Source organism: Cimex lectularius, unplaced genomic scaffold, assembly GCF_000648675.2.
Source record: "Cimex lectularius strain Harlan isolate CLEC.00 unplaced genomic scaffold, Clec_2.1 scaffold167, whole genome shotgun sequence".
NCBI lineage: Eukaryota > Metazoa > Arthropoda > Insecta > Hemiptera > Cimicidae > Cimex > Cimex lectularius.
In genome coordinates, this window is record NW_019392811.1 from 617,501 (window position 1) to 644,944 (window position 27,444).

A 27,444-nucleotide genomic window follows, 5' to 3' on the forward strand; every position below is an offset into this window, starting at 1 on the left:
AGTGAGTCGGAAATATGAAAACGAGAGAGAGAGAGTGAGAGAGAAACAAAATGAAGAGAACTCGAGCAAAAGTCAGTAAACGAGAAAATAAATAGTATTTTCTTATGCTCTATTCTACCCGCAGGTTTTGATACAACCGTTTTCAAACATATAACTATCAGCCAATCCAGGGTAATTCAAAATTTATCCAATCCCTCCAGACATATTGAGATATTTTTGACAGTAACTGATCAAATAACGCGGAGAGCAAAGCTAACCGGTTCAGTGATTCAAAATTTTGATTGAATAGATACAAAAACATTAATAACAAACTAAACAGTTTATCAAACCGTCATTAAACTTGTCTACTCAACTTGCATATAACGATGTGTCAGAAACATAATCTGTATGTCATGACCATGTTTTATATGCTTCTGTGCGTCATCATCAAATGATGTTTATTAATTTCGTTGTTAAAGTAGACTTAATGCCAACAGTCATGACGCAGTGGGTCGGACGTAAACAACGAAATTAAGCCGACCTGTGACAGGCCCGTCAAACTGTTGGTCGTCCGACAGACCACAAACAAATACTTATTCACAATCAATAGTCAATATTGATATTCAGGGTTTTACAACTTCTCTTACCCAGTTCCATCATCTTTATAAAGCTTTTTTTTCACCATAGCCACGGGCTTTTGAATAAGTAAAGGTATCCTCAAATTGCTAAGAAACAGTGACAAATTTATCCTATTTGGCGGTATCCCAAAATCCACACACTGTTAAGAAAAAATCCCCCTTATTTATATATTACTTAATATCATGTTCGGTATTATATACAGCAAGTGTTTTTATTTGGACTGTATTTTATGGGAAAGACAATCGATTTCATAACAGGCTTACGTTTGCTACGACTCAAACATCATTGACCCAATGGTATAAGTGTACAATAACCATTGAACGAATTTATTAACTAAAATATCAATAATGTGATATATTAATATAAAACCTAACAAACCATAATTATTATTATCACAATTTATACTTTCATTGGAATTTATCACCGAATTATTATTAGGGTGAGCATTGAATCTCTGCCTTGTTATCCCACCATTTTATCAACCGGCAACAAAAAACTCGCCATCTGCTGAAAGGAATGAGGTTTCGGTTGGTTTCTGACGCTTTTTGATAACTGTCCTCCTCATTTCTGACAGAATATCAAATTGATAAGATTTTTCATTACGAATATGACCTTTACCTGATAAAAGGCAATTTAGTTTTGAAGATGATCAAAATAAGCAATCAACATTTTCACATATTTTACATTTTATGTTTGTATGTATTTAATTAATGACGTCATTACAGGAAGTTGTAATTTCTGTGCCGTTCTGAGAGAAGAGCTTTCATTAAAGACTGGCGAAAGGTTATGTGATATTGCTTTCGGCGTTTTATTACTTTGATAGTAGTTGGAAAGAATGTAAACGAATTGTAAAAGAGCCATCTTTCACGGCAAAGAGCACAGCTTCGATTTAAAAGGACAAAAATAATAATAAAGATTCTCCAACAGCTAGCAGCAAAGTGGTTTTAAGTCAGCCACATATTTGCTAAAAACAACTGAAATCAAACTAAAAGTAAAGTCATTTCTTTTCTACATGAAAGCTTATCGTCCAACTACACGAACAAGTAAGTTGTGGTCCGAAATTTGTGTTAAAATAGTTAAGGCAATTTTTTTAATGACCTCATTTCCTTGCATATTAGTCAGAGACGACTAATAATGTGATGATTGATTTTTGGTAAAGGGCAATGCTCAGAAACTTCCAGGGGCGACGGTAGGAATCGAACTTACAAACGCGGGGTTACGACTCAGTAGCTTTCTGGACAGACTCGCCAACAATCCATCGGCTACCGGAATTCCCTTTTTAGGACATTATGAAAGTAGAACATTTTCATATCTCCAAGCCACGCCTTTGGTTCTGAAATTTGAAGAAGATAGGTATATTCAGTGAGTGAATTGAAACAATTGAAAGTGCTAGCCTATAAAGGGGCAAGGTTGACGATCTGTTATGAACAGAAAGGAAATATGTACCACAATTGAACTCAACGCTACAATTATAACTCGTCAACATCCAGACAAACTTGACATTTTAAAGATTATCAGAAGAGATCTATAACAACTACCACAGGAAACTACTTTGCATCCAGCAGAATGTAAACTATTCCCTTTTGGTCTGGGGAGGATGAACCCGTTGTTTGGTCACACCAAAATGATCAGAAACGAAAAAACAAGCAAAAGATTATACTGCAGGCTTTTCTCAGAAACAAATTGATGGACTTTACATGGAAAGAATAGTTAACATACAAAAACTACTGGATGTTATCTGCCTATTTCAGCTGTGTTGGTCTATCACATTTCGCCATATTAAGTTTTGAGGCTGGTCAATTTTATGAAGTCTAGTTTATTTTATAAAAAGGCGAGAGCACCTAAGCAGATATTCCTCCCTGATTCTACTGATGGCCGGTTACTCCTTGCCTCTTCACCCTTCTCTGTCTGTCTTTATCTCAATGTTGTCAGGTGTGAACATGAAATTTGGCCGTTACCAATCATTCTATCCGGGATCAGCCTATCCTCGCTATGTTAGCCAGTCAGACGGGTTTCGGCATTTCGCCATCTTCAGTGAGTCTGAATACATCAGAATACTCATTGTTCACATAGGTTCATCACTCCACAGACCACCCAGAGGAATCTTATGAAAAGTACGTTACTAACTAAATTCTAATCCATCGGTCCTAAGTCGAAGAAGGTCGTCATCCTTATACACACGAACTAAAAAAACTTTAAATCAGTATAAACAAATATCCTACAAATATTTTGTCGTGGTGGATTTTCATGCCGCAGGCACAGATAAAATAGGCTAGTCGGTAAATTCGTTGAGTTACATTTGTCCAAGAAATGGATGGCGTGACTGTCGTTTCGTTCATGAAGAATCGTGTGAGGAACGATGATAGCCGAGGTTGTGAGAGGATGATCAACCCCGGGGGTGAGTCGCGTGGTTACCCTTAACCCGTGACCTCACCCAACAGTCAATCAAGCTCACAAGTGTTTCGCCTACCCCAAGCCATTTTATTTTTCTAATAAAATTTCAGAATGTACAACTGAGAGCAGGTGGATATGGGTGTCAGAGCTGGGGTCTTGAATGCTGACTAAGAAGAATTTATTGGACTGATTTATTTCTTCTTAAAACGCAATGTAATCGACGCATTTTCAAAATTACTAATAACTAGAGTGGGGAAAAGAGAGGAACTTTTGGAAAAATGTAACGACCCTCAACAACAAACCTAAGAAACAAACACCTTAACAACTCTAAAAGCCTGATTACATCTCGAGAAGTTAATGTTGTGCATTTAGGGTTGAACAATTGACAACCGTTATTGTGTAATTTCTGTAATCACAATTTAGTGAGCGGAGAGTTTTTGGTGGGCTGAAATGGGGCAGGTGTTATGTGTGGATCTTTTTGTCGACGAGCCTGATGTTGATGCAGCTGGGCCGGAGAGAGAAGGATTCAGCGGGCAGCCATGTCGGCTGTTGAGCGTGTGTAGCTTGCTCCTTTTGGGAATGTGTTATTTGGGATCTGATCGACGAGTAGAGCCACTGTTTATACACAGAGGTTCTGCAAGCTCATTGGCTGCAGCAAGAAAGACGAAACCATTGTTAAAAAAGCGATGACACCTAGTTCACCTCAGGAGTCACCACAACAACCCCGGGATAGGAATAAAGGAGGCGGCCACAAGGCCTTCTGCACCTCGACTGAAAGATCTATTGTGCTCCCCTGTTTGTTTTTATTACTCACTGGTCAACTTCAGGTTGTTAACAACCTCCATAGCCTTTCCAGCTGCTCCTTAGTATAGGATTTCGGTTAGTTTTTCCTGTCCTAGTTGCAAGGACATGCACTTACATACAGATACCTTCACAGAAACATAAAATGTCTTCTATTGTCTTCTCCTCTTTCTGGCAGTCACAGTGTTTCTTCTACCAGTAGTGCAACCAAAATCCTGGTTCGGTTATGGTTGCCTTCCAGTATTTCCTTTTAAGTTTTGAGGATGGACCTTGTATGAATCTCTTTGCCTGACCTCCAGGATAACATTCGCTCCACTTATCTTTGCAGATGTGCCAGAAATCGTTGCTGCTTAGCTAAGATGTACAAACCCACACAATGTATTCGCCTTTGCTCCTTCAGAAAATGATCCTTCCATCACTGCCTCTCTTGATCGAAAGGAGTGTTGTTTCTACTTATTCATAGATGTGAAGCCTTCGATCCACTTAGTGAATGTGAAGTACCATTATGGTACTTGGATTGCTTTTGATCCTAAAACCCTACCTAACAGACAGATACTTTCAAATCATCTGTGGCCCCCTTTCGATCTGCCGGCTATCGTACAGATCCTAGGGAAGTATCTTAGGACCAATATTCTACACATTATACACCGCAGACATTCCTAACCTTTCTGAAAACATCTGTACCCCCTGTACGGATGATACCACCATTTGCTCTCATAAAGATCTTGCCATCTCAACCAAAAACCTGCAAACATATGCCACATGTAAAGTGATGGGGTGTTGGTGATTACAGAACCAAGAAATCTACCCCGACGACTGAACCGTCATCATTGGCCTCGCGACCTCCTCAGTGATAGTAAAACGTAATTAACGCTAATACATAAGAGTGACTAGTAAATAAACAGAGAATAAAGGTAAACAAAAATTGATTATTGAAGCAGCTTGGTCAATGTTTTTATAAATGATAAAAAATATAATTATAAAAATATATGTTTCACTCTTATCATAAAAATATTATATATTAAATTGTATAAGTTGATTTTTTAAAGCTAAAACCTTGTAGTGCTTGGTGAATGATCATCTAAATTTACTTTTGTTTCTTTTCTTATTCAGTTTTTCCTAACTACGTCTTCTCTACATACTGCGTTTGTGTATTGACTTAGCGCCATTCAAGCACGACTTGGGCGAAGTCCGCCATTAATTAGGTTAATGGATGTTCATCGCAGTTTGCCTAATGAACGGTTCGAACGATATCTTTGGACCTTGAAAGCAGATCATCCACATCATAAGACTGTCTCTTGAATTTCCACAGTTGAACAAGTACCGGGTTTCTAGACGTCCGGCTCGAAATTCCGTAAATAGAAGCATTCGCTGTCTCGTTATCTCTCGAGTGGTATACCGTTGATTACTTTCGATTAAAGGCCGTTTTTCCTTCGCCTTCTTCAGAAAAACAAGTTGCAACTTTACTTCACCAACGTCCTCGCTCTATTAAGAATGCATTTTTTATTCTGAATTGGATTAAGGTTATAGCAAAGGTTTCCCACTTGATAAAATGTTTGATTTATTGACAGCTTGCTTTTTTTAATAATTAATAACTAATACATTTAAAAAAACTTTTTCTTTTCCATCCACCTCCCGGCCGTATCTAAGGGAGACCTCATACCAGCGGCCCATGGCCACTAAATTAATTTCTGTTTTGCAAATTAGGGGATACTTAATGGATTAATGGCTATACAGGATGGTCAAACATAAACTAAAAAAATTGGGTTATAGTATATCTTAAATAGGTAAAATGCAACCAACAGAACTGTTCTATTTCAATCCGGTCTGAAGTTAAGAATTTTCTGGCCTGACATTTTTGGCAGTTTTTGTGATATTTGGCACCCCTAAAAATATCTTCATTCCTTTTTCAAATACTGCAGCATGAACAATGCTGTTTAAAAATTTTCGAAATCGCACATTTCACTCCTCTTCGGTATGCGTTAAACTGATACATTTGAATCTCGTTTTTTAACATTCCAGGTTGATTTTACCGTTAAAAAGTTTACGTTTTTTGGAACTTAAGTACCCTATAAGAAAGCTTATTAAATGAAAAGATTTTTATGATGTTTGTCACCCCTAACAATTATGTTTGTTGATAAACAATTATTTTTAGACATTTATCAAAAATTTCACCTTTTTTTTAAAAAAATGTTCATATTGGATTGAATTAATTAACATCCATCGGCTTTTGATAAGGATAAAAATAACTCTTTTTTATAGGAAACGTAATACAGAAATCAAAAATGTCGTTAAAAATTCGAACATATGCTCTAGATCTCGAAAAAAGCCAATTTATGCTAAAAGCCGGGATTTTTGAAAAAAAAGATACAAATTGATAAATTTCGGTGGAATTAAAACAGTTCGGTTGGTTGCATTTTTATCTATTTAGGATATATTATAACCCAATTCCTTTTTGGTTTAGGTTGGACCACCCTGTATTGAATATAATAAATAGCAATTAAATAATGGAACAAGGAATAACCAGCTATAAACTAGTCAGGTATTTTTCGATCCAGGAAACATTACAAAAAATTCTTTTTTTTAAGGTTTCTTAATGGTTCAAGTCCCAAGGTGGATGAAATTAATAAATACAATTTGTAAGTTGGTGCTGACATTGTTAGAAATTATAATTTAGTTTTGTTTCCTTTGAAAATAGTAAGCGTGTTTGATGAAAATTGTTGGAAAAGGCGAATAACTCCAATTTTATCTTAAGTGTTGTCGATTCCTCCATTTGTTAGATGGCGTGCAATCAGACTGAATTCTAAACTAACCGGTTAGTGAGTATCATTTGTGTGCTTGATGCCAGTCGATTGTGCTCCATTATCAGTAAAATGAGCTGGTAGTTTAATAAATACGCAACCGGCACGCGTTTCTGTTGAATAAAACGGGCCAAAATTGGCAAAACGAATACTCGTAACATTTTCCCCCAGATCAAAATAGAAGCTATTTTGTCAAAGGGCGTATTGCCTAGTATTCTATTTATGCAAGTTGGCAATTATTCTATGAATCGTTTCACCCCTACTGTTTTATTAAAACATCTCCAGTTAAAGCACAATAAGTGAAGAACCTTTTAAAGACTTTGATTGGTTTTAGAAAATATCGATATTCTAAAAAAAGAATACCATATTTTTTCGTATATTTTACCCTGGCGATATTTTTGTTTTTAATTTTTAATCAATGTATTAAAGACATTGTGACTTCAAATTCATTAATACCGCTGTTTTACTGAAAGATATTCGTTTTGTCGATATATTTGGGGGGGGGGGTGAAAAAGCTAATATAGAAAATATCGACATTTTAAAAGTTATTATATAATATATCGAGACAATTCGTATCGATATAATCATGAATACAAAGGAAATCGTAACCTACTAAGTTTCACCATCAAAATTGGTCCCTAGAACAGCAGACATTTTGAGTTTCATAAAATACTCTAAATGGATAATTATAAAAATTAAGAAAAGTGTTTAGTATATTGTATTTTGCATACAATTGCGTGAAAATTGTATGAAACAATGTTCCCTGTATCGATATTTGGGTATTAAATATCGATATAAATAAAGAATACTCTCTATCAAGTCGATATTTTTTCAGACCACAAGATTTTTATAAGTAATAATCGTTATTTCACTTTAAACACTATCGATATTTTTCTGAAAATAATCGTTGTTTTGATATGTTACATTTGTATCAATCATTTAGCATCGATATATATCAAGTTTATGTATTAATTACAGACAAGGATTGTGTTTTGTAACCTACTACGTTTTGCCGCCATTGATAAATGTTCAACGACATTCATCGTATCGATATTTGTTAGCGATAAAGCTCTGACAGAAAATATCTATTTTTTAACGATATATCGTACCGATATTATCATAAAATTAATGATATATTATATCATGAAGATATCTGTTTTATAACCTTCTAAGTTTTTCCACTATCAACGAATGAAACTAGTCATATCGTAGTTGCGCAGATAAGATAATGACAGCGAATATGGATATTTTAAAATCATGAATACGACGAATCATATACTTTTCCAAACTAAAACCTATTTAGGGATAATTTAAAATCGATATTACATCGCGAAGACAAGTGTGTTTTGTAACCTACTCCTTTTTGCCACCATTGACGAATGAACAAGAATAGTTCATATCAAGAAAATAAAAAACATCAATTCAAGATTTCATTTATATAGTATATATAAATGAGTGTGTATATATATATACTCATTAATAGTGTGGGTTCCGATGCCACAGAAGGGTTCAGGTTCTGTCAGCAGTGTAGCAGCTCCTTGCCTTGGAATGGTGTCCGCTTTCTCGTTGCCTTCTACTCCCATGCGTCCTGGGACCCAGCAGAGGCTGAAGTTGTTCTGCTAAGTATGTGCCTAGTATGTTTAATTTGGTTTTGCAGTTGAGCACCATCCTTGTATTAATGATATTTGAGCATAGTGCTTTGATGGCTGCTTGGCTATCTGACATTATAGCTATTCTTGTTTTGTACCCTTTATTCAGGTTGAGTTGAGTATATCTTTCGATTGCGTGAACCTCAGCTTGAAAGATACTGGTGTATTTTCCCATGAGTTCTGAGTATTTGGTTCCAGGGCCGAATATTCCTGCCCTTGTATCTTCTTGTGTTCTAGATCCATCTGTGTATCAAAGGATGATGCCATTCTTAAAAGAGGTGTTTCCCCCTCGTTCCCATATGTTCTTTTTTAGTACCTAGATTTATTTGGAAGTTTTGATTAAATTCAAACATCCTGTTCTGTTCGTCTCTTGGAGACACTGCAAGATACTGCTTAAACAATTCATTGGCTTATTATAACGCATGCATGCGATGATAATCAAGATCATAATCAATATACAACTATCTCGGTTTGTCTTCTATATTTTGGCGGTTTTTTACACGTATTTTACACTATAAATGTCTCATTTTTATGTCTTTTTTAAATTTATTTACTAAACACAAAGTACAGTCCCGCTACGATTTTCGAAATCATCGTTCAGTAGTAGTTCCTATCGCATCCTGCTGCCTACTTTTGCTATCATAAATGAAACATTTTTGTACATATTTTATTTATAAAGTAAAGCAATATGTGAACTTTTCAATTAATTCATAATCACTTCTGTTATAAATAAAGTGAATTGAAAATAAAGAGAAACTCAATTTATTAAAACTACTTCTGTTTCAAATATTTGATATCGTTCACTCCTTTGACGTAAAAGGAATCTGGATATAATTTATTTTCTCTCATTTTATTCTTTGAGTTTACTGTTTCTCTGCTAAGCTAAATTAAATAATCTACTCTCTTTCCGGATTTTTTTAACATGACATCATTGTTTAATACTTTTTAAAAGGATAGTTCCTACTCACAGTAAGTTGTTTTGCAACGATCCTGATTTCGAGCCTTTTAGCTCATCATCAGGTTGAAGGACTTCTACAACCACGTCTCTCGACATGAATTGCCAAAGTGAACCGCTGATACCTCCGCCAACGCGACGTTCCAATTATCAGCTGATTTTTTTAATGACGCTCAACTTAAACGTGCGAAACGCGGAAATTATAACACAAATAAATATTAGAATAATAAATACTTAATATTACATAAATTACTATAAAAATAATAACAATTAAAATAATTAGATTAATTATTTGGTTGTTTGATATTATTTATGTACATATTTAAAATGGGAGGTAGATCAAAATCTGTTATATTATTAATGCATTTATCACCATGTTCAATTTTACATTTTTTAATTTCAAATTTCTCAAACCAATCTAGTTCTTTCCCTTTGTTGAAATTATATAACACTCTTGTATTTAAATTTGAATTGAAATTGTTTTGTTTCTTTTAGATGGTCCTTAAATTCCGAAAATTTAGGCAAGTGTTCTTTTACTCTTGTTTTTATTTCTCTACCGCTTTGTCCTATATATTTAATATCACAATCATTTCAATTGAGTTGGTAAACCCCACTTTTGCCAAGTTGTCTACTTTGTCTTTAGGTTTTGAGAAGATGTTTTTAAGTGAACCCGTACTTCTAAAAGCTATTCTAAAACCTTCTTGTTTAAAAATTGTACTAACTTTTTGCGATAATTCACCAATGTACGTAATAATTAACCTGATGATGAGCTAAAAGGCTCGAAATCCGGATCGTTGCAAAACAACTTACTGTGAGTAGGAACTATCCTTTTAGAAAGTATTGAACACCACACTCACTCCATCATTTATCATTTCTATGACATCACTGTTTTGTTTCATACTTTATCGAATTTTGCTGAAATTCCCTGTATTATTAATTTTTAAACCTTTACCAAAATGAATGTAGCATTGACAAATAAATTGATAGTAGATGATGGGGTTTGGTCTGCGAGTTGGCGAACTCATGTTGAACTGGCACACGGGCACTACTGGGTCTGTCTTCACTCGCGGGTTTTTTGTTTGAGTTATTCAAACGCGTTTCGGCATTACGCCATCTTCAGTGAAAAACTGTCTGTCATGTAGTCTGAGTAGGGTTTATATAGTATTGCGTCCGTCGCTTGTCGCTGGGGGCGTTGCGTTAGGGGGCGTGGTCTCCGTGCTCGTTGGTCGGTCTTGGTGGCGGTTATTTCCATTTTCAGTTATTATTTGTGCGTTGTTGGTTTTTTTCCTGGTGTTGGTTGCGAAGTTTTGTTCTTTTGAACGTTTTCGTTTTTGTTATGAAGTGTTTTTAGTGGTGTGAAGGTGGTGTGTGAGTGTGAGTTTGTTTGTGCTTTTATAAGTTTTCCGTCTTTAAGTGTTATTTGTTTGTATATCTCGAGGTTCTCCAGTATGTTTAGTTTTCGTCTTTTTTGTGCGTTTTGTATTAATGTCATGCTTGTTTCTATTGTGTTTGGTTCGTGGTTGTAGTGTATTAAGTGTGTGGCGTAATTTGATTTTCCGTCATTGTCTCTGAAGGATCTAAGATGTTCTTTGAATCGATCTCTTAGTTTCCTTCCACTCTGTCCGATGTAAGTGTATCCGCATTGACATGTGATGCTATAAACACCGTTGCTGTCTAGCGGGTTAGTTGTGTCTATGTTTCTTTTTAGTAGTTTACCTGTGTTATTGTTAGTCCTTAGTGCTGTTTTCAGTCCGAGTTTGTTGAACAGATTTGTTAGTTTGTAGGTTTCTTTTCCTGTGTATGTGAATGTTGTCCATTTGTTGTTGATTTGTGTTTCGTTGTTTCCTTGTTTTGTTTTGTTTTTTGAAGTTTCTGTATGGTGTTTGTTTTGTAACCGTTTTTTGTTGCAATGTTTGTTATTGTTTGCAGTTCTTTGTTGTAGTTTTCGGTGTTGAGTGGGATTGTTATTAGTCTGTGTATCATGTGTCGCAGTGCTGAAAGTTTGTGTTGGTGTGGGTGGTTGGATTGTGCATTTATTATGTTGTCTGTTGCAGTGGGTTTTCTGTATATTTTGAAGTCGATTTTGTTATTCATCATCATCATCATGTGTCATCCCTAGACCGTCTTTTGGGGTATATATGTCATTGTTGAATTTGAAGTAGTTTTGTTCCGTGGTTAGTCTAGTGAGTTGTGTAAGTTGCGTCGTGTATTCTTTGTCGCAGTTTTTGTGTAGAGTGCTTGTTAGTATATTCATGGTCTCTTTGATTGGAATGGATGGGTACAGGTTTATTATGTCAAAGGAGACTAGTTTGGAAGTTGTGGGTATTGTTAAGTTGTTTAGTTTTTCTACTAGGTCTAATGTGTTTTTGATGGAGAATGTGTTTTTCAATTTTAAATTGGATTTTAGGGTGTTTGCAACGAACTTTGCTGGTTTGTATGCAGGGGCTGGTTTGTAGTTGACTACTGGTCTGATGGGAATATTAGGTTTGTGTATTTTTGGGAGTTTGGTAAGGATTGGTGGTTTAGGATTCATGTTGATGTATTTGTGTGCTTCTTTGGGATTAATGATTAGGGGGCAGTTGTTTATTGTTGTTTTGACGTGTTTTTGGTATTTTTGTGTGGGGTCTTTGCTGTTTTTTGTGTGATTTTGGCTTTGTATAAATTGTAGTTTTTTGTGATGATACTAAAATTTACTTAAGACCAACAATATGATTACTTCTATTATATTTAGTGGTTTGATTGACCAAATTACTTCTTTCAAGTAATTAAGCTTTTTATGTAAGGTCTTGGTTGAAATGAAAAAGTTAGTGTAACGAGCGTGATTCGAACCCATGACCTTCGGCTTTGTTCGAATCCCGCTCGTGACACTAACTTTTCCTTTTCAACCAAGTCCTGACATAAAAAGATTAATTAATTATGATTACTGTGCATGCGTGTTATGAGTTAAGGAATCTCGTATTATCGAAATTCCCTCTCTAGACTGGCCTGTGCGTTTGTTATCATTGTTCCACTGCTAGATATGTTTATAATTAACTGGCAGTGTAATTTTTTAAATTATTATATCCAACGAGAGCGTAATGTCCCAAACGAGAGCGAATGTGTAAATTGTGAAAGGCTAGATGGGCCCGGAGATCAATATATTCGCCGGGCGGGAGATCCTCCCGGCCGGGGTGCCGTAACGGAGCTGAAATTTGTTCCCAAGGCGACGTTTGACAACAACCTTATAAAAGGACCTTTGTAAAATTAAAAAAAGGAAAAATGAAAAGGGCCAGACAACGCGAGAACAATGAGGAAATTCTCCCGTCGCTATAAGTTCCATTTTGAGATCGCGTGTCGATGAACCCTTGTCAACAGTTTGATCAAAATTGATCGCCTATGGGCCGGCTAATTAGCGTCATACGTGCAACATTTCGACTCGACAAAAGAAAAGAAGAAACGATGATTAACGATGAAAATAAAAGAATCAACCATGAAATTTGGTCGTTATTGATCATTTTGGTGTGCCAATCCTCGCTGGGTTGGTCTGTCAGATGCAATGGGAAATTTCGCATTCGATTGAGGAATTGCAATAGTTTATGTTGCTGTTGTGTTCAATTTTAATAATTAATATTGGGTTGTCCGGAAAATAATGCAGGATTTTGGTATTAAACAAAAAAAAAGAAACTAGTTACTTTAAAGCAATGTTCTTTAATCAAAATAATTTCCCATACNTTCATACAAATGAGTAATCCTGTAAACGTAAACAGAATATTTTATATAGATTTTTTTTAATGAAAACTTAAAATCCTGCATTATTTTCCGGACAACCCGATAACTTATGCTATTCTATGAATTCAGGTATTTTCGAATTTTGTTGTTGTTAACTACAACAGCGACTCATCGCAACCATGAAACTGCTATACGACGGGACAATTTGGAAATACAGAAAAAAATTAATACTAAAAAAACCATAAACACACAAATTAACGACAGTTTATATACATCATTTACACTATTCAAATCAAAATACCAATTACAAACAAAAAAGACCGATGGGTTCAATAGAAAAACAAAGAAAAACACAGCAAGTCTTAATACACCAAAGGCAAAGAAAAACAAAGATAACGCTGACACACGTACCCCTCACGACATTAGAAAAAGATATGATTTCACAAAATCACAGACACACTGAAGATGGCGAAATCAACGAGGATAGTCTGACCAAGAAGATAGGAAACGATCAAATTTCAGACTCATCGCTCCGCAATCGATTGCTAGAAATCTCACAATTTGTCACTTTTATTAATAAAGAATTTTATTACGTTAAATGAGTTTTTACACTTACATGATAAACTTAACAGTAACTTACGGGTATTTAATGCAATTTCCTATTGATATATGTGGATTATATAACGGAATACACACATACACACACACAATAGAAAGAGAGAGAGAAAGTGATAGATAGAAAAAAGAGAAAGGGCGAGGGAAAGAGAGAGAGAGAAAGAGAAGAGAGAGAAGTGAGAGAGAAGAGAGAGAGAGTGAGAGAGAGACTGAGAGAGAGAGGGAGAGAGAGAGAAATGGAATTGAAACGCTTTATTTATTATATTCAAGATTTCGGTCATGACCTTTCTTACAACCAACGAGTTGAACATAAATAAACCTTTTATATATATTGAAAGGCACAGGAGAATATTTACATATTTTGAAATTAGTATTTATTTTAATTTATTTTTGAATAATTTTTCGTTTTTCAGATTATTTTAAATTTATGATTGTACATTGCTCATGATCCTAATGCTTTTTAGTTAAAAAATAGTTGCTAAGTATTTTTGATTTGTATTCTGGAATTAACAACTGATTTGAATGCCGGGATTAATATTATATACATTATAAGAGAGATAGAGATAGATAGATAGATAGAGATAGAGATAGATAGATAGATAGATAGATAGAGATATAGATAGATAGATAGAGATATAGATAGATAGAGATATTGATAGATAGATAGATAGATAGATAGATAGAGAGAGAGAGAGTGAGAGAGAGAGAGAAATAGATTAACGGTAATAATCTATAAATGGTATTCTCATTGTCTATGCCCAGGTTGTATAGATGTTTTCTCCAGAATGCCAGTGACCTGTTAATAGTTCTATTACTCCTATGAATTTGGCCGTCTGTTACTGAGGCAGTAAATAATGTTTTATGTAAGTTAAGCAATCATACACATCAAACACGCGCATTATTAAAAATTATTCGTGATAGAAGTTTCCGAAATGTTTTTCATCGTCACATGTTCGCGATTTGAATCCAGAAATTAAAAAAGTTCAAACTAATTGCCTAATCATTAAACGTTTAGCAAATATCCCTTATGAAGCTATAACTAATAGATATGGCATGCAATTAGGACATCGGCACGAGGAAACAATGCCAGGCTATTTTAGGAAGAAGCCACTGCCAAATTACCTCTGTTAACAGACGCCAAAGCTCCCAAACGTTCTTAGTTTTCTTCCTTCCATAAATAAAGCCATCTTCCTTGACCTTAGCCGTCCAGGAACGTTGACCCGTCCAAATAAACCTAACACAAGGATTTAATTTTATCCTGGGGATGATTAACAGCGGAATTGAAAATAAAATATAAAATATATAAACTGTAATAATTAAAACTTTGCAGGTTGTACCACTATATTTTATAAAACTGTAATAAATTGTATCATTTATTATTGTGGTAAATTAAAAAACAGCATAGTTTTAATAGAGCAGGCTACCAAAATGAACAAGAAGGGTACATAATGATAAGGAATATAAATCATAAATCTCCGATCTACCTCCATCATCGGTTTATTGTTTAACAGAAGATGGTTTGTTGTTTTTGCCCATGTGATAGTTTTAGTGAATGAATCGCTGCAAGTTTAATTATGAAATATTGTTGCAAGAATGTGACTTGTTTTTTAGAAGAAACTTGATAGAAATAAACAAAATCTAAACAAACCCATCCTAATTGAATTAATTTTGTACCTATTTCAACAGCTACACCTTAAAAACACCATGATGTTATTGCTTAGAATTCATTTTTCAGTTTCCTTTTGAAATAGAGACTGATTTGTGACTCCTAACCTAATAGATTGCGGCATGATTATTATTTATAACGGTTATCAAAGCATACAATCAATTATTTTCGGATAAAGTCTTATCTCATATTTATTAAAATATGTCCTGATTGCTATAAAATATACGATAACCTCATTGATATTGATGTCAGTGAGTAATATAATTTTTTAGTTTTTACTCCGCACACACATACATTTCGTCATAATCAGTCATCATTGAAAATAAACTTCGTATTTCATTTATTCGTTAAGATCATTCTGTTTAATAAAAAATATATTAGAAGCGACATAATCGGTCATCATTGAAAATAAAAGTTGATTGCATCAAAATCCCGGCGTCGGCCCTCAAAACGTAATAATTCCCACCATTTGCATCAGTAATTTTTGTTATTTAAAAGTGAAAAAAGAAAGATTGAAGGGAATGAAAATCAAAGTTGTCCTCCCTTGTCCTTGGTTTCTAGTTTGTCTGATCGAAACGTGATCTGACTTACGTCCCCCTTGCCCGTCCCCGATCGGACGTCTTCGGCAATTCTCTTCATTGACCTCTTTCTCTCTTAAAAACCGAGTCGCGGGCGCATAAACCGCTCAGTCGCACGCCAACCGTCCGCTCGTTGACTTCGGCCCGGGGAATGAAGAAAGTGGTCAAAGGTACTTGAAAACTTATTAACATTTAGAACGAGAAAAGCCTGCTTTTTATCATATTTTATCTTTATCATCGATAAATTACCCATTTCATGAAATGATATTTAAACGCATGATTATGGGATGGAACAGCGATTAGGATGAACACCGTCTCGTATTCAAATTGATACTTCTAATTAATAATTAATTCTCAAATTATTATACTACAGTGAATTATTGTGTGGACTGCCAGAGGGCAGGACCCACCCTCAAATGCCATGTTAATCACAATTTTTGAGTGTGCTGTATATCAGTATTTATTAGCAAAACATAATGTGTATGTAAACAAGAGTTAAATAAAATAATTTAAAAAAATTTATAATTCATAATTTTGTTCTATCATATGGTAAACATTAAAAACAAAACGTCTAAAAAAATTTTTTTAACTTCTTTTTTTTTAATCTACAACTGTACATTGTATACAACCAGCAGATTGTATGTCAATTTTTCTTTGTGACATTATGGGTGTCATACCTATTGGCAGCAGCTCTGGATTCATAAAAAATTATTAATAAAACAAATTTTAAAAAATTCTGTACTAGTAAACAATCATTAAACTATAAAATCATAAAAATATAAGTAAAATTAAATATAATAAATATCTGAACTATTCAAATAGGCATTGAAACAGTTCTCTTATGTTTAAGGTAGGAAACAGGGTGTTCAAAAATAGACCTTTAAAATGGGCCGCGGACCTGTCAGGAATAGGAGGGAAATGCTTTGGCCGTTAAATTTCACGATGTAAAGAAGGTTGAAAAAAATAAAATTAACCCGTTTTTATTGTGTTTTGACGGAGGCCTTGATCATGAACTCGAACTCGATGGGCAACGTCTTCAACTGAATGGCGTCGCCGCCGTTGGAATTTTTCCTTTTTTCCCTTCACTGACGCGACGCGACGTTCACCGGTTCGGTTATATTTACCATTTCGTCACAGAAGCAAGTAAACAACCGGTTCACTTTTGTCGAGGGAATTCGTTTATGCCGGATAAATATATTCGACTGCAGTGGACGTCTTCCGGCGGGTGAGGAATTTTGGCACGGGCTTATTGGGGTCGCGTTAACTTTGAAAAAAAAAGAAGGTCTATTGGTCGTATCCCTACAAAGCCAGGAAAAATATAATTCTACAGCAAGATAAGTATTTTTTAAAATAAAGCCGAGTCAGACCGTTTAAACTCAAAAACCCATAATTTAAGTGACTAATTGGCAGGAAAAAACAAAAAGATCTATTGTCTTTATTTGTTTGCGAATGAATTAATGAATGACCATTTATTAAATAAAATATGTACTAGGTTAGTGCAAAATTAATGCAGGGTGAAAATTTATATATTTGCAGGTCATGTAAAAAAAAGCTAAATCTTGAAATCTTATTTATAGATTATAATAAATACTTTTAACTGTTATCTTTTACACAAAACATTTTAGTTTATGTTGAATTTTAGAAGAGTGAAGACCTGCGAAATTAAAAATGTCCAAACTAGATTTTTGTCAAATTATTTTGTACAAATTTAAATTTGGGCGACTTACGGCCCAAACGTAACATCAATACAGTTTTGGCGGGAAGCATTAGTGAATGCACGGTGCAGCGATGGTTCAGGGATTTCGTCTCGGAGGTTTCGACCTCGAAGACAGGGAAGGTTGCCTTCTGTTGTGGACGACGACCAACTCAAATCGTCCATTGAAGAAAATTGACGTAAGAGACAGGAAATTGCGGAAGAGCTTAGTTTTGACCACTCAACCGTTGTTCGCCATCTGGAGCTAATTGGTAAAGTAAACAAGCTCGAAAAGTGGTACCGTACGAACTGATCGAAGTCCGACGCTTTGAAATTTGCACGTCTCTTCCGTTGCACTACCAAAATGGTCCATTTCTCGATCGCATCAATACGTGCGATGAGAAATGGATTCTGTAGGAACAGGAGGCGTACAGGTCATCGGTTGGACAGGGATGAAACGCCAAAACACTCCAAAACCAGATCTGCACTTGATAATGGTTATGGTGACTGTTTGGTGGTGTAAAGCTGGGCTTATTCACTATAATTTCTGAATTTTAGTGAAACTATCACAGCAGAGAAATATTGACAACATGCACGGGAAACTGCAACGTTTTAGTCCATCCATTGGTAAACCGTAAGGGACCGATTCTTCTTCACGACAACGCCAGGCCACATGTCGCAATGCAAACCCTTAGGGAACTTGAGGACTTAGGGTATGAAACTATTACTGCACCCTCTGCATTCAACGGACCTCTCGCTTACGGACTTCCACTTTTTTAGGCATTTTCATCATTTCTTATGGGATAAAATTTTTAGAGAACGCGGAGAAGCCGAAAACGCCTTCCAAGATTTTGATGTGAGTAGAAGTAAAAATTTTTATGTAAGCGGAATAAAAGCTTACACACACTCGTTGGTAAAGATGTATAGATTATGATGGAAAATATTTCGCATACATTTTTTTAAAATATATAAAAATTTACTGACTTTTCAAAACGTGCATTATTTTGGCACCAGCCCAACACACTGTTAGACTCTCGGCTCTTAGACACCGCGGTCGTGGGTTCGATTCCCACCGTCGCCCCTGGAACTTCATTCAAACTCTCCCTATCCCTCAGGAATTAATATCACACAATTACTACAAATACTTCTTACTTCTTCGAAATAATTAATATGGTCAATTATGACCTCTAAACATATATGGATTTTTTTTTTTTTTTTTTTTTTATATGGATTACTACAAATGTTCTACACTTGATGATATGTAATTCATAAAGCCATATAACATGTCCACCTGTTTCCATTTTATTTCGTTTGTCACTTTTGGAATATCCAATTTTATCTCATGTGGAGTGGAAGCGATTTCTTCTTTCCTCTACTATGCCGTTCTGGATTTGTCGAACGATTTTCCTTTGTTTTGTGAATAAAAATTTTTTTTTCAGGGGTAAGGTATATATAGCCCAAGAACGGTTTTTCCAAGTACCATAGACTTTTCCTAGTTACTGTAGGGCAGTTGCATCTCTGGTCTGATAACATGGTCTCTCTCTCTCTCTTCTAGACATAATCGACAAGGGTCAACTGTTGATAGTTCCACGTTTAACTTTTCTCACATCGGGTTGTTTTGCGAGTAGTATTTTTTGCCTGTGCCAGGCTAATGTTCCCAGTATTTACTGTGTTCTTAAGTAACCAAAGATTTCATTTCTTTTTTTTATGTGACTATAGGTTATGCTAAAAAATTGATTTAGGACCATGAGGACATGCTTAGCGATGGGCTATTTCGAGACCCCTGTTTTTAAGTTATTCTCTTAGTTCCAGGCTACTTTGTCTTGATCTCGTAAGCTTGGAGAGCCTATAGAGCAGCCAGACTCTTTGAAAGCATTATTACTGTTGCACTTTGATATCCTTTTTATTTATTTCATGTTCACATGTATAGTATTGCTTGCAGTTCGGCTTGAAAGATATTTGTCAAATGTAATGTTTAGGCTTCTCTAGGCACATATCAACGCCATTCTATCTTTTCATTAAGTATGGTTTTTCGAAGTCTTGTATTTTCTGTAAAAAGTCGGCTATGGGTCAATATTTTTAACGTTGTCGAAGATTTTGGTGTGGCTACCGCTTGCTTGATGGCTTCATTCCGCCGTGCGATGAATTCTGTTTCTCGATTGCCGCCACCCTTTCCACGTAACGGTAGCAGCTTGATTGGTTAGGGCGCCCTACTCGTATTTGCCACGCTGGCGGTTCTGGGTTCGAATCCCGGCAGAGCACATGGTTTTTTACAATTAATGTTAGCACAAAAAATGTACTGTAAAATGGTTTGACCCCCTTGTCCGCGAAACCCAACTAGTAATTGGAGGTTCAGCCCCCCTGTATGAGGAGAATTATTTTTACTTTGTTCTAAATACAGAAATTCCCCGCAGTCGTGAGTTCGATTCCCCCGTCGACCCTGAAATTTTCTTTCACGTTCGCCTTCCTACAAAATATGAATACTGAGAATATTAATGAACATGGAATCTAACTAATTTGTAAAAATATAAGTCCATTGAAAAAATACACAAATTCTTCCACTTCCTTAACACGTTTTTCATCTATTATTAATTCTAGGTCTATATATTTGTTTATTCTCATGATCTTGATTTTCTCGAAATTTGTTTATAACCCCCCCCCTATGGTCATTGGTCCCTTTGGTCGATAATTTTGGTCTGTCTATCCTCGCTGGGTTGGTCTGTCAGATGTACATTTCACAATCATTGTTTATTCTGTTGTATGCAAACACACTGATAATGGCGAAATACTGAAACCCGTCTAACGTATCAAAAGAACGTTACGATCAAATTTAGGTTCATCAAGCCGAAAGAAACAACATGGACAAATCTTGTCAATTTCTTTTCACAAATAAAATTAGACTCTTTAACACATTTCTTCTGAAATTTTTCTGATTAAAACCACATTTGCGAATTGCGTAGTTCATTAAATCCATTCAGATGTCATTTTCATTACTTAAAGATATTTAATTATGTGGAGCAAACCATTTCTTTTAATTTGAAGCATTTAACGAGGGAGGACACCCCTTCCTCGACTCTAGCGTTATAGAGAGAGCATAAATCGGAGGAACGTTCCGTTCAGGTAGTTTATCAATATTAGCTCGCACCCAATTTTACCCAACCACAGCAGATCACCCAAATTCAGATATCTATTCAGATCAGAAACAAATTAGCAATATGTAGCTGTATGATTAAGATAAAGGGGAGCAAGCCCCACAGACCTTTGAAGTCGAACACTGATTTTTGCGAGTAATCTAGATTGGTTTCCAATCTCGGATATTATTGATTTTTAAATTTTGTGGGTGGAATATTTGCTAAATAAAATGGCAATGTGAAATCCTGAACTATTGCTTTTTATATAACAAGGGCAGTAATTTTTGGGAGATGGGAATGAAAGATATTAACTTTAAGGGCATAATTTATGTAAATTCTCAGTGTGCATTCCATCAATAAGTAGATGTCTGTATATACAACAGGTAACTGTAAAACAACTATGTCAATCCATATATGTTTAGCGGTCATAATTGACAATATTAATTATTTCAGTTAATTATTCTTTTTATCCAAGGTCTTGGTTGAGATGAAAAAGTTAGTGTCACGAGTGGGATTCGATCCCACGATCTTCGGCTCAATACGCCGCTACTCGAACCACTTGAACTTGACTTCAGAAGTCACGAGAGCTCAAGTGGTCTGAGTAACGGCGTATTTAGCCGAAGGTCGTGGGTTCGAATCCCACTCGTGACACTAACTTTTTCATCTCAACCAAGACCATAAATAAAAAAAATAATTTAATTGAAATAAAATAACCCTTGATCCCTAGAATTCCTCAACTACATCGTAGTGATGATCCAAAACATGACATGTTGACTGCACAAACTATGTAGAAACAGCATCAAATATAGTGACTCTAGTTTTATAGTGGGACATTATTAGTCAACATAAAGACAGCCCAAATTACAATTAAATTACTAACGCCTTATGTAATTTTGCTCAAAAATACAAAACAACAATTCTAGATGTTTTAACGTAAGCTTTTGTCTTTGTCCAGATGATTGCCTGGACAAAAAAGCCATAATTATCGTCGAAAATAAGCTGAAAGGTAACCTAATATGCATAACAATTAATTGTCTCAGGACAATAGAATTACTGAAGATACAAAAACAACAGATCACCGCTTGAACAAAATCATATTTTTTTAGCAATATACCCTAATAATTGTTTACGTAAAATGACTGAAGGTATATTTGCAAAACCCTGTTGGTACGTGACCAACAAGGCGTTACGTAAAGGGCTAGAAATAGGCAATGACAAGTTGCCAAAAGGGAAAAACCCTAAGCTAACTTATGGAATAATAAGAAACCTAATTTTAAGTTTTAACATCATAGGTGATTGCAAGCTAAAAATATATATGTTAAATAAATTTGATCACACAAACTGGACTTAATATAAAGTATATATGGATTAATTTAAAGCAATTTTCTATTTTTCTAGTGATATATACATATTGTATTGAATAGATGAATTTTTCGTTTTTTGTGTTTGTTTGTGGTTTGTAGTATTTTCCAGGCTTTATGTCGCAGGAATGAATGTTAGACCACTTGTTTTTTTAAAAAAATGAATATTTCTCTTTTAATTGTACTTTGTTCCACAAATTATCTATCGTTTGTGCCCAATCTTTTTCCGGCTATCGTGGGGGGTCGTTGCCTCTGGCGCCCACACCTTTTGATATATAAAGTACAAGGGGTGGGGTCAAACGTCTCTATTTATTTCTATTACGCGCCAACGTTATTTTATTTCCGCGAGTCGCATTTCCGCACCCGACTTCTCGGAAACGGCGAGGATGTTGCGAGATTTAGGGAAATCGGGTTGTGCGTCTCGACACCACGCTTATGTGGCGCAGTACTTGACTTTTCAATCGTTAACCAACCCCTGGCAAAGGAATTCCGACGTCGCTTAATAAAGGTCTCTTCTTAGAAATTCCGTCAATTCCGTCCGTAAAGTCAGTAAAAACTCGATGGCTTTATGATAATTCTGAATTATTAATTATTCATGAGGGACTGAGCATGGTCAAATTAGTCTATACAAAGTCAATCATTATTTGCAATCGCCTAGTTTATTAAAAAATCTAGGCAGTTTTTTTTTCACTTCAAATTCTAGAGTTGGCGGTAGTTCGTTCAGACTTCAAGGGAGCGTTCTAAGCCCATTGCTGTTCCAACACAAGTCAACCCAATGTTTTTGTGGGAAGGTCAAGCAAGGATTCCAACATTTTCTTTTTCTGCAATGTATAGATCTAATTAAGGAACCACTATGATTAAAATCATATTTTGGAAAATGCACTTTCTTCCCACAAAACTAAGCATTTTCCTCGGTGCCTCTTCGCATACTTTTCCTTGTGGGAAAATCGCCTTACCGAAGTTGACTCTCCAAAAGATATATGCCAATGTCTCTAGTATCTTTCAAGACACTCGGCTGTTTCTCGGCTTTCCTCATCATTTTTCTCACACCTTGCCGTTGAGAGAGAGGAACATGTTCCACCTTCCTTTTTGAAAGATTTTTAAATCATAACCTGTCGCTTTTGTTCAGGTCTTGAGCCTTTCTTTCTCCAGACAGTTTTCCAGCTCCAACCTGAGCCCACTTTCCGGTGCTTAGCAGTGGTTATCCCGTGGATGAGAGAGCTCCCACTTCTTTGTCTTGTTGGTTCTTTCCTTTCATACTTGCGTCCTGGAAACCAACTTAAGATAACCTTGTTTTGTTGTCCTATAGCCATTACGCAATTTCAGCACTCCCAGAGTAGTTTTGAGTTAAAAGCATAAACATTTAGTGCTTTATAACAGCCTGGATGACCAAAAGTATGTACGTGTACCTTTCATTTTCTTCTTTATCAATTTCACCGGACAGATTTGGACTGCATAAACTTCAGTTTATAAAATAGTTGGGACTAGTCCAAGATTAAAAAGATTCCAAATTAAAAAAATACGAATAAACATCATTACTTACCAACCTGCCTAAATTACGCCTTTTTTTAAAAAAGATTTATAAATCTCTTAGTCTGCCTCATACCTGGTGGTTTTGTCCAATTCTTGATTCTTTCTTTTTCGAGTCAATTTTCAGCTACAACTTTAGCAAGGTCTCCGGAGCTCCTTGGTTTTCGACCCAAGGGTGAAAACCCCATTTTTGGCTACTTAGTTCGACAGCCTGTTTGTTTCCTAGGAAATGGAATGCGATTTTTATCGCTGTGTTGAACAAGTATGCAATGTCCCTGTTGTGTAAAAACAAGTTATTTTTTTGTAGACAGTTTGTTTTATTGCGTCTTTGGCCACTATACTAGAGCACCATCTGTGACGAAGTGTTTGATCGCAGTGGTATATAACCAATACGCCATCTGGGGTTTGTTCTTCAGATTTTGCAGCATAATCTCTGGCCAATGTTTAGTAGTGCATTGGCCTTATTTAATATGTTGCCTAAATGACTTCTCTCTTGAGCCTTTGTTAAGGTATTAGTTTCTTTAGAAAAGGTCTTGATTTTAACTTTCAAAGTGTGTGTTTTAGGTTTACCTTTCTCCTTCTTGTGAAGGGCATGAAAGATCTTTTGTTAGCGTTATTTAAACTTATTTTCTTACACTATCTTTTTATGTTTCAGTGATTTAGCTTTCAATTCGATAGTTCCTTAAATTTTCTTTTTATGGTTGTTACCAGTTCATGTATGTAACCTACAACATGGTTCCCAAACTGTGCTCTGTGATTAGGTACTACTAGTACTATTGATGTGGTGATGTTGAACTATATTAACTAAACGATTTTAAAACTGTTTATTTATGTTTTCAAACAGGACTGTTTAAAATATAACTACTGTTTATTTTTTGTGTTGAAAATAGATCAACCGTATTTCTGATATGTCTAGCTTTACAAATATTATTGGCTGTTTGGTATTTAATACAATTATTTATAAAATTTTGCTTCATTTTAGGATAATGTTATTTTTGCCACATCGTTCCGATGGATTTCACAATGTTATGACAATCTTGAAAAAATACCTAATGTATGGTGTTTAGTTACCGTTACTTAATGATTATTTGGAGAACATGAGATGCGATCTGGTGTGTCGTAGGTTTTAGCAAAATATTTTCGTGCCAAGGTTTCGATTTTTATTGAGATCATCATCAGTGCCTGGGATTCGTCAACATTGTTTCAATTTTATAAATACATGTGAATGTGAAAAAAATGAATTTATATAATACTAGAAAATTTTAGATTCAATCAAAGTATTTGTACTCACTCAAAATGTTTGTTTTTCGTGTAGATGTGTCTAGCATTGTATAAATTCATTTTTTTAATCTAAAATTTTAGCATTGTATAAATTCATTTTTTAATCTAAAATCTTCTAGCATAGTATAAATTCGTTTTTTTTTAATCTAAAATCTTCTAGCATTGTATAAATTCATTTTTTTAATCTAAAATTTTCTAGCATTGTATAAATTATTTATTTTTTTAATCTAAAATTTTCTAGCATTGTATAAATTCATTTTTTTTAATCTACAATTTTCTAGCACTGTATAATTTTTTTTAATCTAAAATTTTCTAGTATTGTATAAATTCATTTTTGTAATCTAAAATCTTCTAGCATAGTATAAATTCGTTTTTTTTAATCTAAAATCTTCTAGCATTGTATAAATTCATTTTTTTAATCTAAAATTTTCTAGCATTGTATAAATTCATTTTTTTAATCTAAAATTTTCTAGCATTGTATAAATTCATTTTTTTAATCTAAAATTTTCGAGCATTGTATAAATTCATTTTTTTAATCTACAATTTTCTAGCACTGTATAATTTTTTTTAATCTAAAATTTTCTAGTATTGTGTAAATTCATTTTTGTAATCTAAAATTTTCTAGGATTGTATAAATTCATTTTTTTCACACCCTACACGTAGTTGTAAAATTTAAACAATGTTTATAAATCCCAGGCCCTGAAGATGATCTCAATAAAAATCGAAACCTTGGCACGACAAAGAAAATGTTTTTCTAAAACTACGTCACACCAGACCGCATCTCACGACCACCAAATAAAAATACCTAATCTTCACTTTTTTATCCTTGCAGGTGTTTCCGAGGGGAGTATCTAATGTCCACTCCTCTTTACTATCTTTACGGCCGACATATTAATCAGCTCATTAGAAATCTATCGCATCCAACTCTCCCTGAAAATTTCACGAGGCAATTAAAGCGCCGATGGCACCATGATCGTCTGGTAATCAATATGCCAACCATCCTTCGATGACAATCACACTTATACGTTGATTTAAACATATATCATTTTTCGATGTCCTCATTCACGGCCTCTCACTGTGGTTAATGGAAAAAGCAAATAAAAGTTTGTCGTCTGCTTAAGATTATCAGTAATTTTTAACTTGAAATATATCGTCATATAATGACAATCTGACTTTCCTTTTTATAAAAATAAGTAGATTATAAGAAAGCCTAACATGTATACAATGATTTCATGTTAAAAGCCTACTCATTTAATTGTAAAAAAATCATGAAAATAGGCTGCGTATTTGATGTTTAAAAACGAATGACGGGAAAATTAATTTCTTATGCATACATTTTATGATAATTTGTTTGAGTAATGATATTAGTTCAATACCACTTAGTATATTAAATTATCTCGAACGTGAAAAAAATAATCAGAGTCAATTGTCAAATAAATTATTAATGCAGATTTTGTTAGTTACTTCGTCAAGTTGTGCCAAGAAAAGAGCCATAACTCAAAACGGGAAAGGAAATTAGGATACGATTAGTATCAGCGGCTCCATTCATAACCGGGCCATTTAAGGTGAAATGTAAATAACTGGTACCGTTCCATATATCGATTTTGTACTGTTTTGTTTTTCTTATTTCCCAGTCGGCGCTCACGTATTATAATCGATATGAAGTATCTTACGTTAAACAAATTCGATCGATAGACGTGGTATAAATAATGCTTAGGATGATATGAGGCATTATAACTCAGGTCAAACGTCTTTCAGGATTATGAATCATTTGCGCTTTTGTGTTGCCGACAACCAGACACGGCACTAAATCAATAATTAAGTCAGTTTATCAAAAGATAATGGGCCTGTTGAATAAACAATAATCACAAATAATCAATATGATTTTCTGTGAACCTACAGAAATCCAAAATTGTTGTGTTTAGAAGAGGTTTATCACGCCTTCTTCGGTTTATGGCAGTCAGAAGTCAGACCGAGGTTATAGGTGTTCCGGTTTCAGGGACTGTCAACAGCTAGATAATTTCAGCCCGCAACGCATACAGTTTTTAACGCTAGATACATAATACTTCCATTTATTATTAAATACATTCTTTCCTATTTTTATCTGCTCGGACGTTCAGGTGGCACTAAGGACAACTGTCTCATCGGCCCTAAAGTCCAGAGCAGTTTGGGACTGCATCAAGGCACTGTTTGACAGTTTGGGTACCAGAGTACACAGGGCAGGGAGGCAACGGGGAGGCCGATAGACTGATCAAGAAAAGATCCATCTATCAGACCTGAACCCTTTTGCAGCATTGCCCAAAACGCACGTACAACAAACAATGTATTTGTTCAATCGGATTGTATTCCAGGACAGAGACGAAAAGTTGATCAAAGGACAAACAGAAGCTAACGGTTAAACGACTAAGCCGACGATGCGTTAAAAGTCGAATGATAGTGCACTGATTGAAGAGGTATATGTAGAAACAAGCCTGTGCAGTTATAGCCAGGAAGAAGAAGAATAAACAGAGGAACATGTCCTTTTTTGGTGCGAAGGCCTATGCAGGCTGAGATTCATATTCATGGGGAAAGAAAAGTTAAGGTCTGAAGGATACACACCGGAACATCTAATAAAGCCGTACTTATTGAAGATTGCACAATATTGCATAGACCAAGTCGTAAGA

General features: G+C 35.0%; 1 protein-coding gene across 4 annotated transcripts in view; it reads left to right on the top strand.

Annotated features, from left to right (window-relative positions):
- Positions 1-27,444, top strand: part of LOC106672446 (excitatory amino acid transporter 2) — an 82,094-nt gene that overhangs the window by 21,912 nt on the left and 32,738 nt on the right. For 2 of the 4 annotated variants that reach the window (XM_014403885.2, XM_014403888.2), the window contains exon 1: positions 15,854-15,955. The exons of 1 other annotated variant lie outside the window; for it this stretch is intronic. In XM_014403885.2, the coding sequence (XP_014259371.1) occupies positions 15,937-15,955 (19 nt within the window). In that variant the 5' untranslated portion in view covers positions 15,854-15,936. Of the gene's footprint in view, positions 1-15,853; positions 15,956-25,623; positions 25,762-27,444 lie in introns of those variants that run through there. One more of the 4 variants, XM_014403887.2, reaches the window with a different exon arrangement.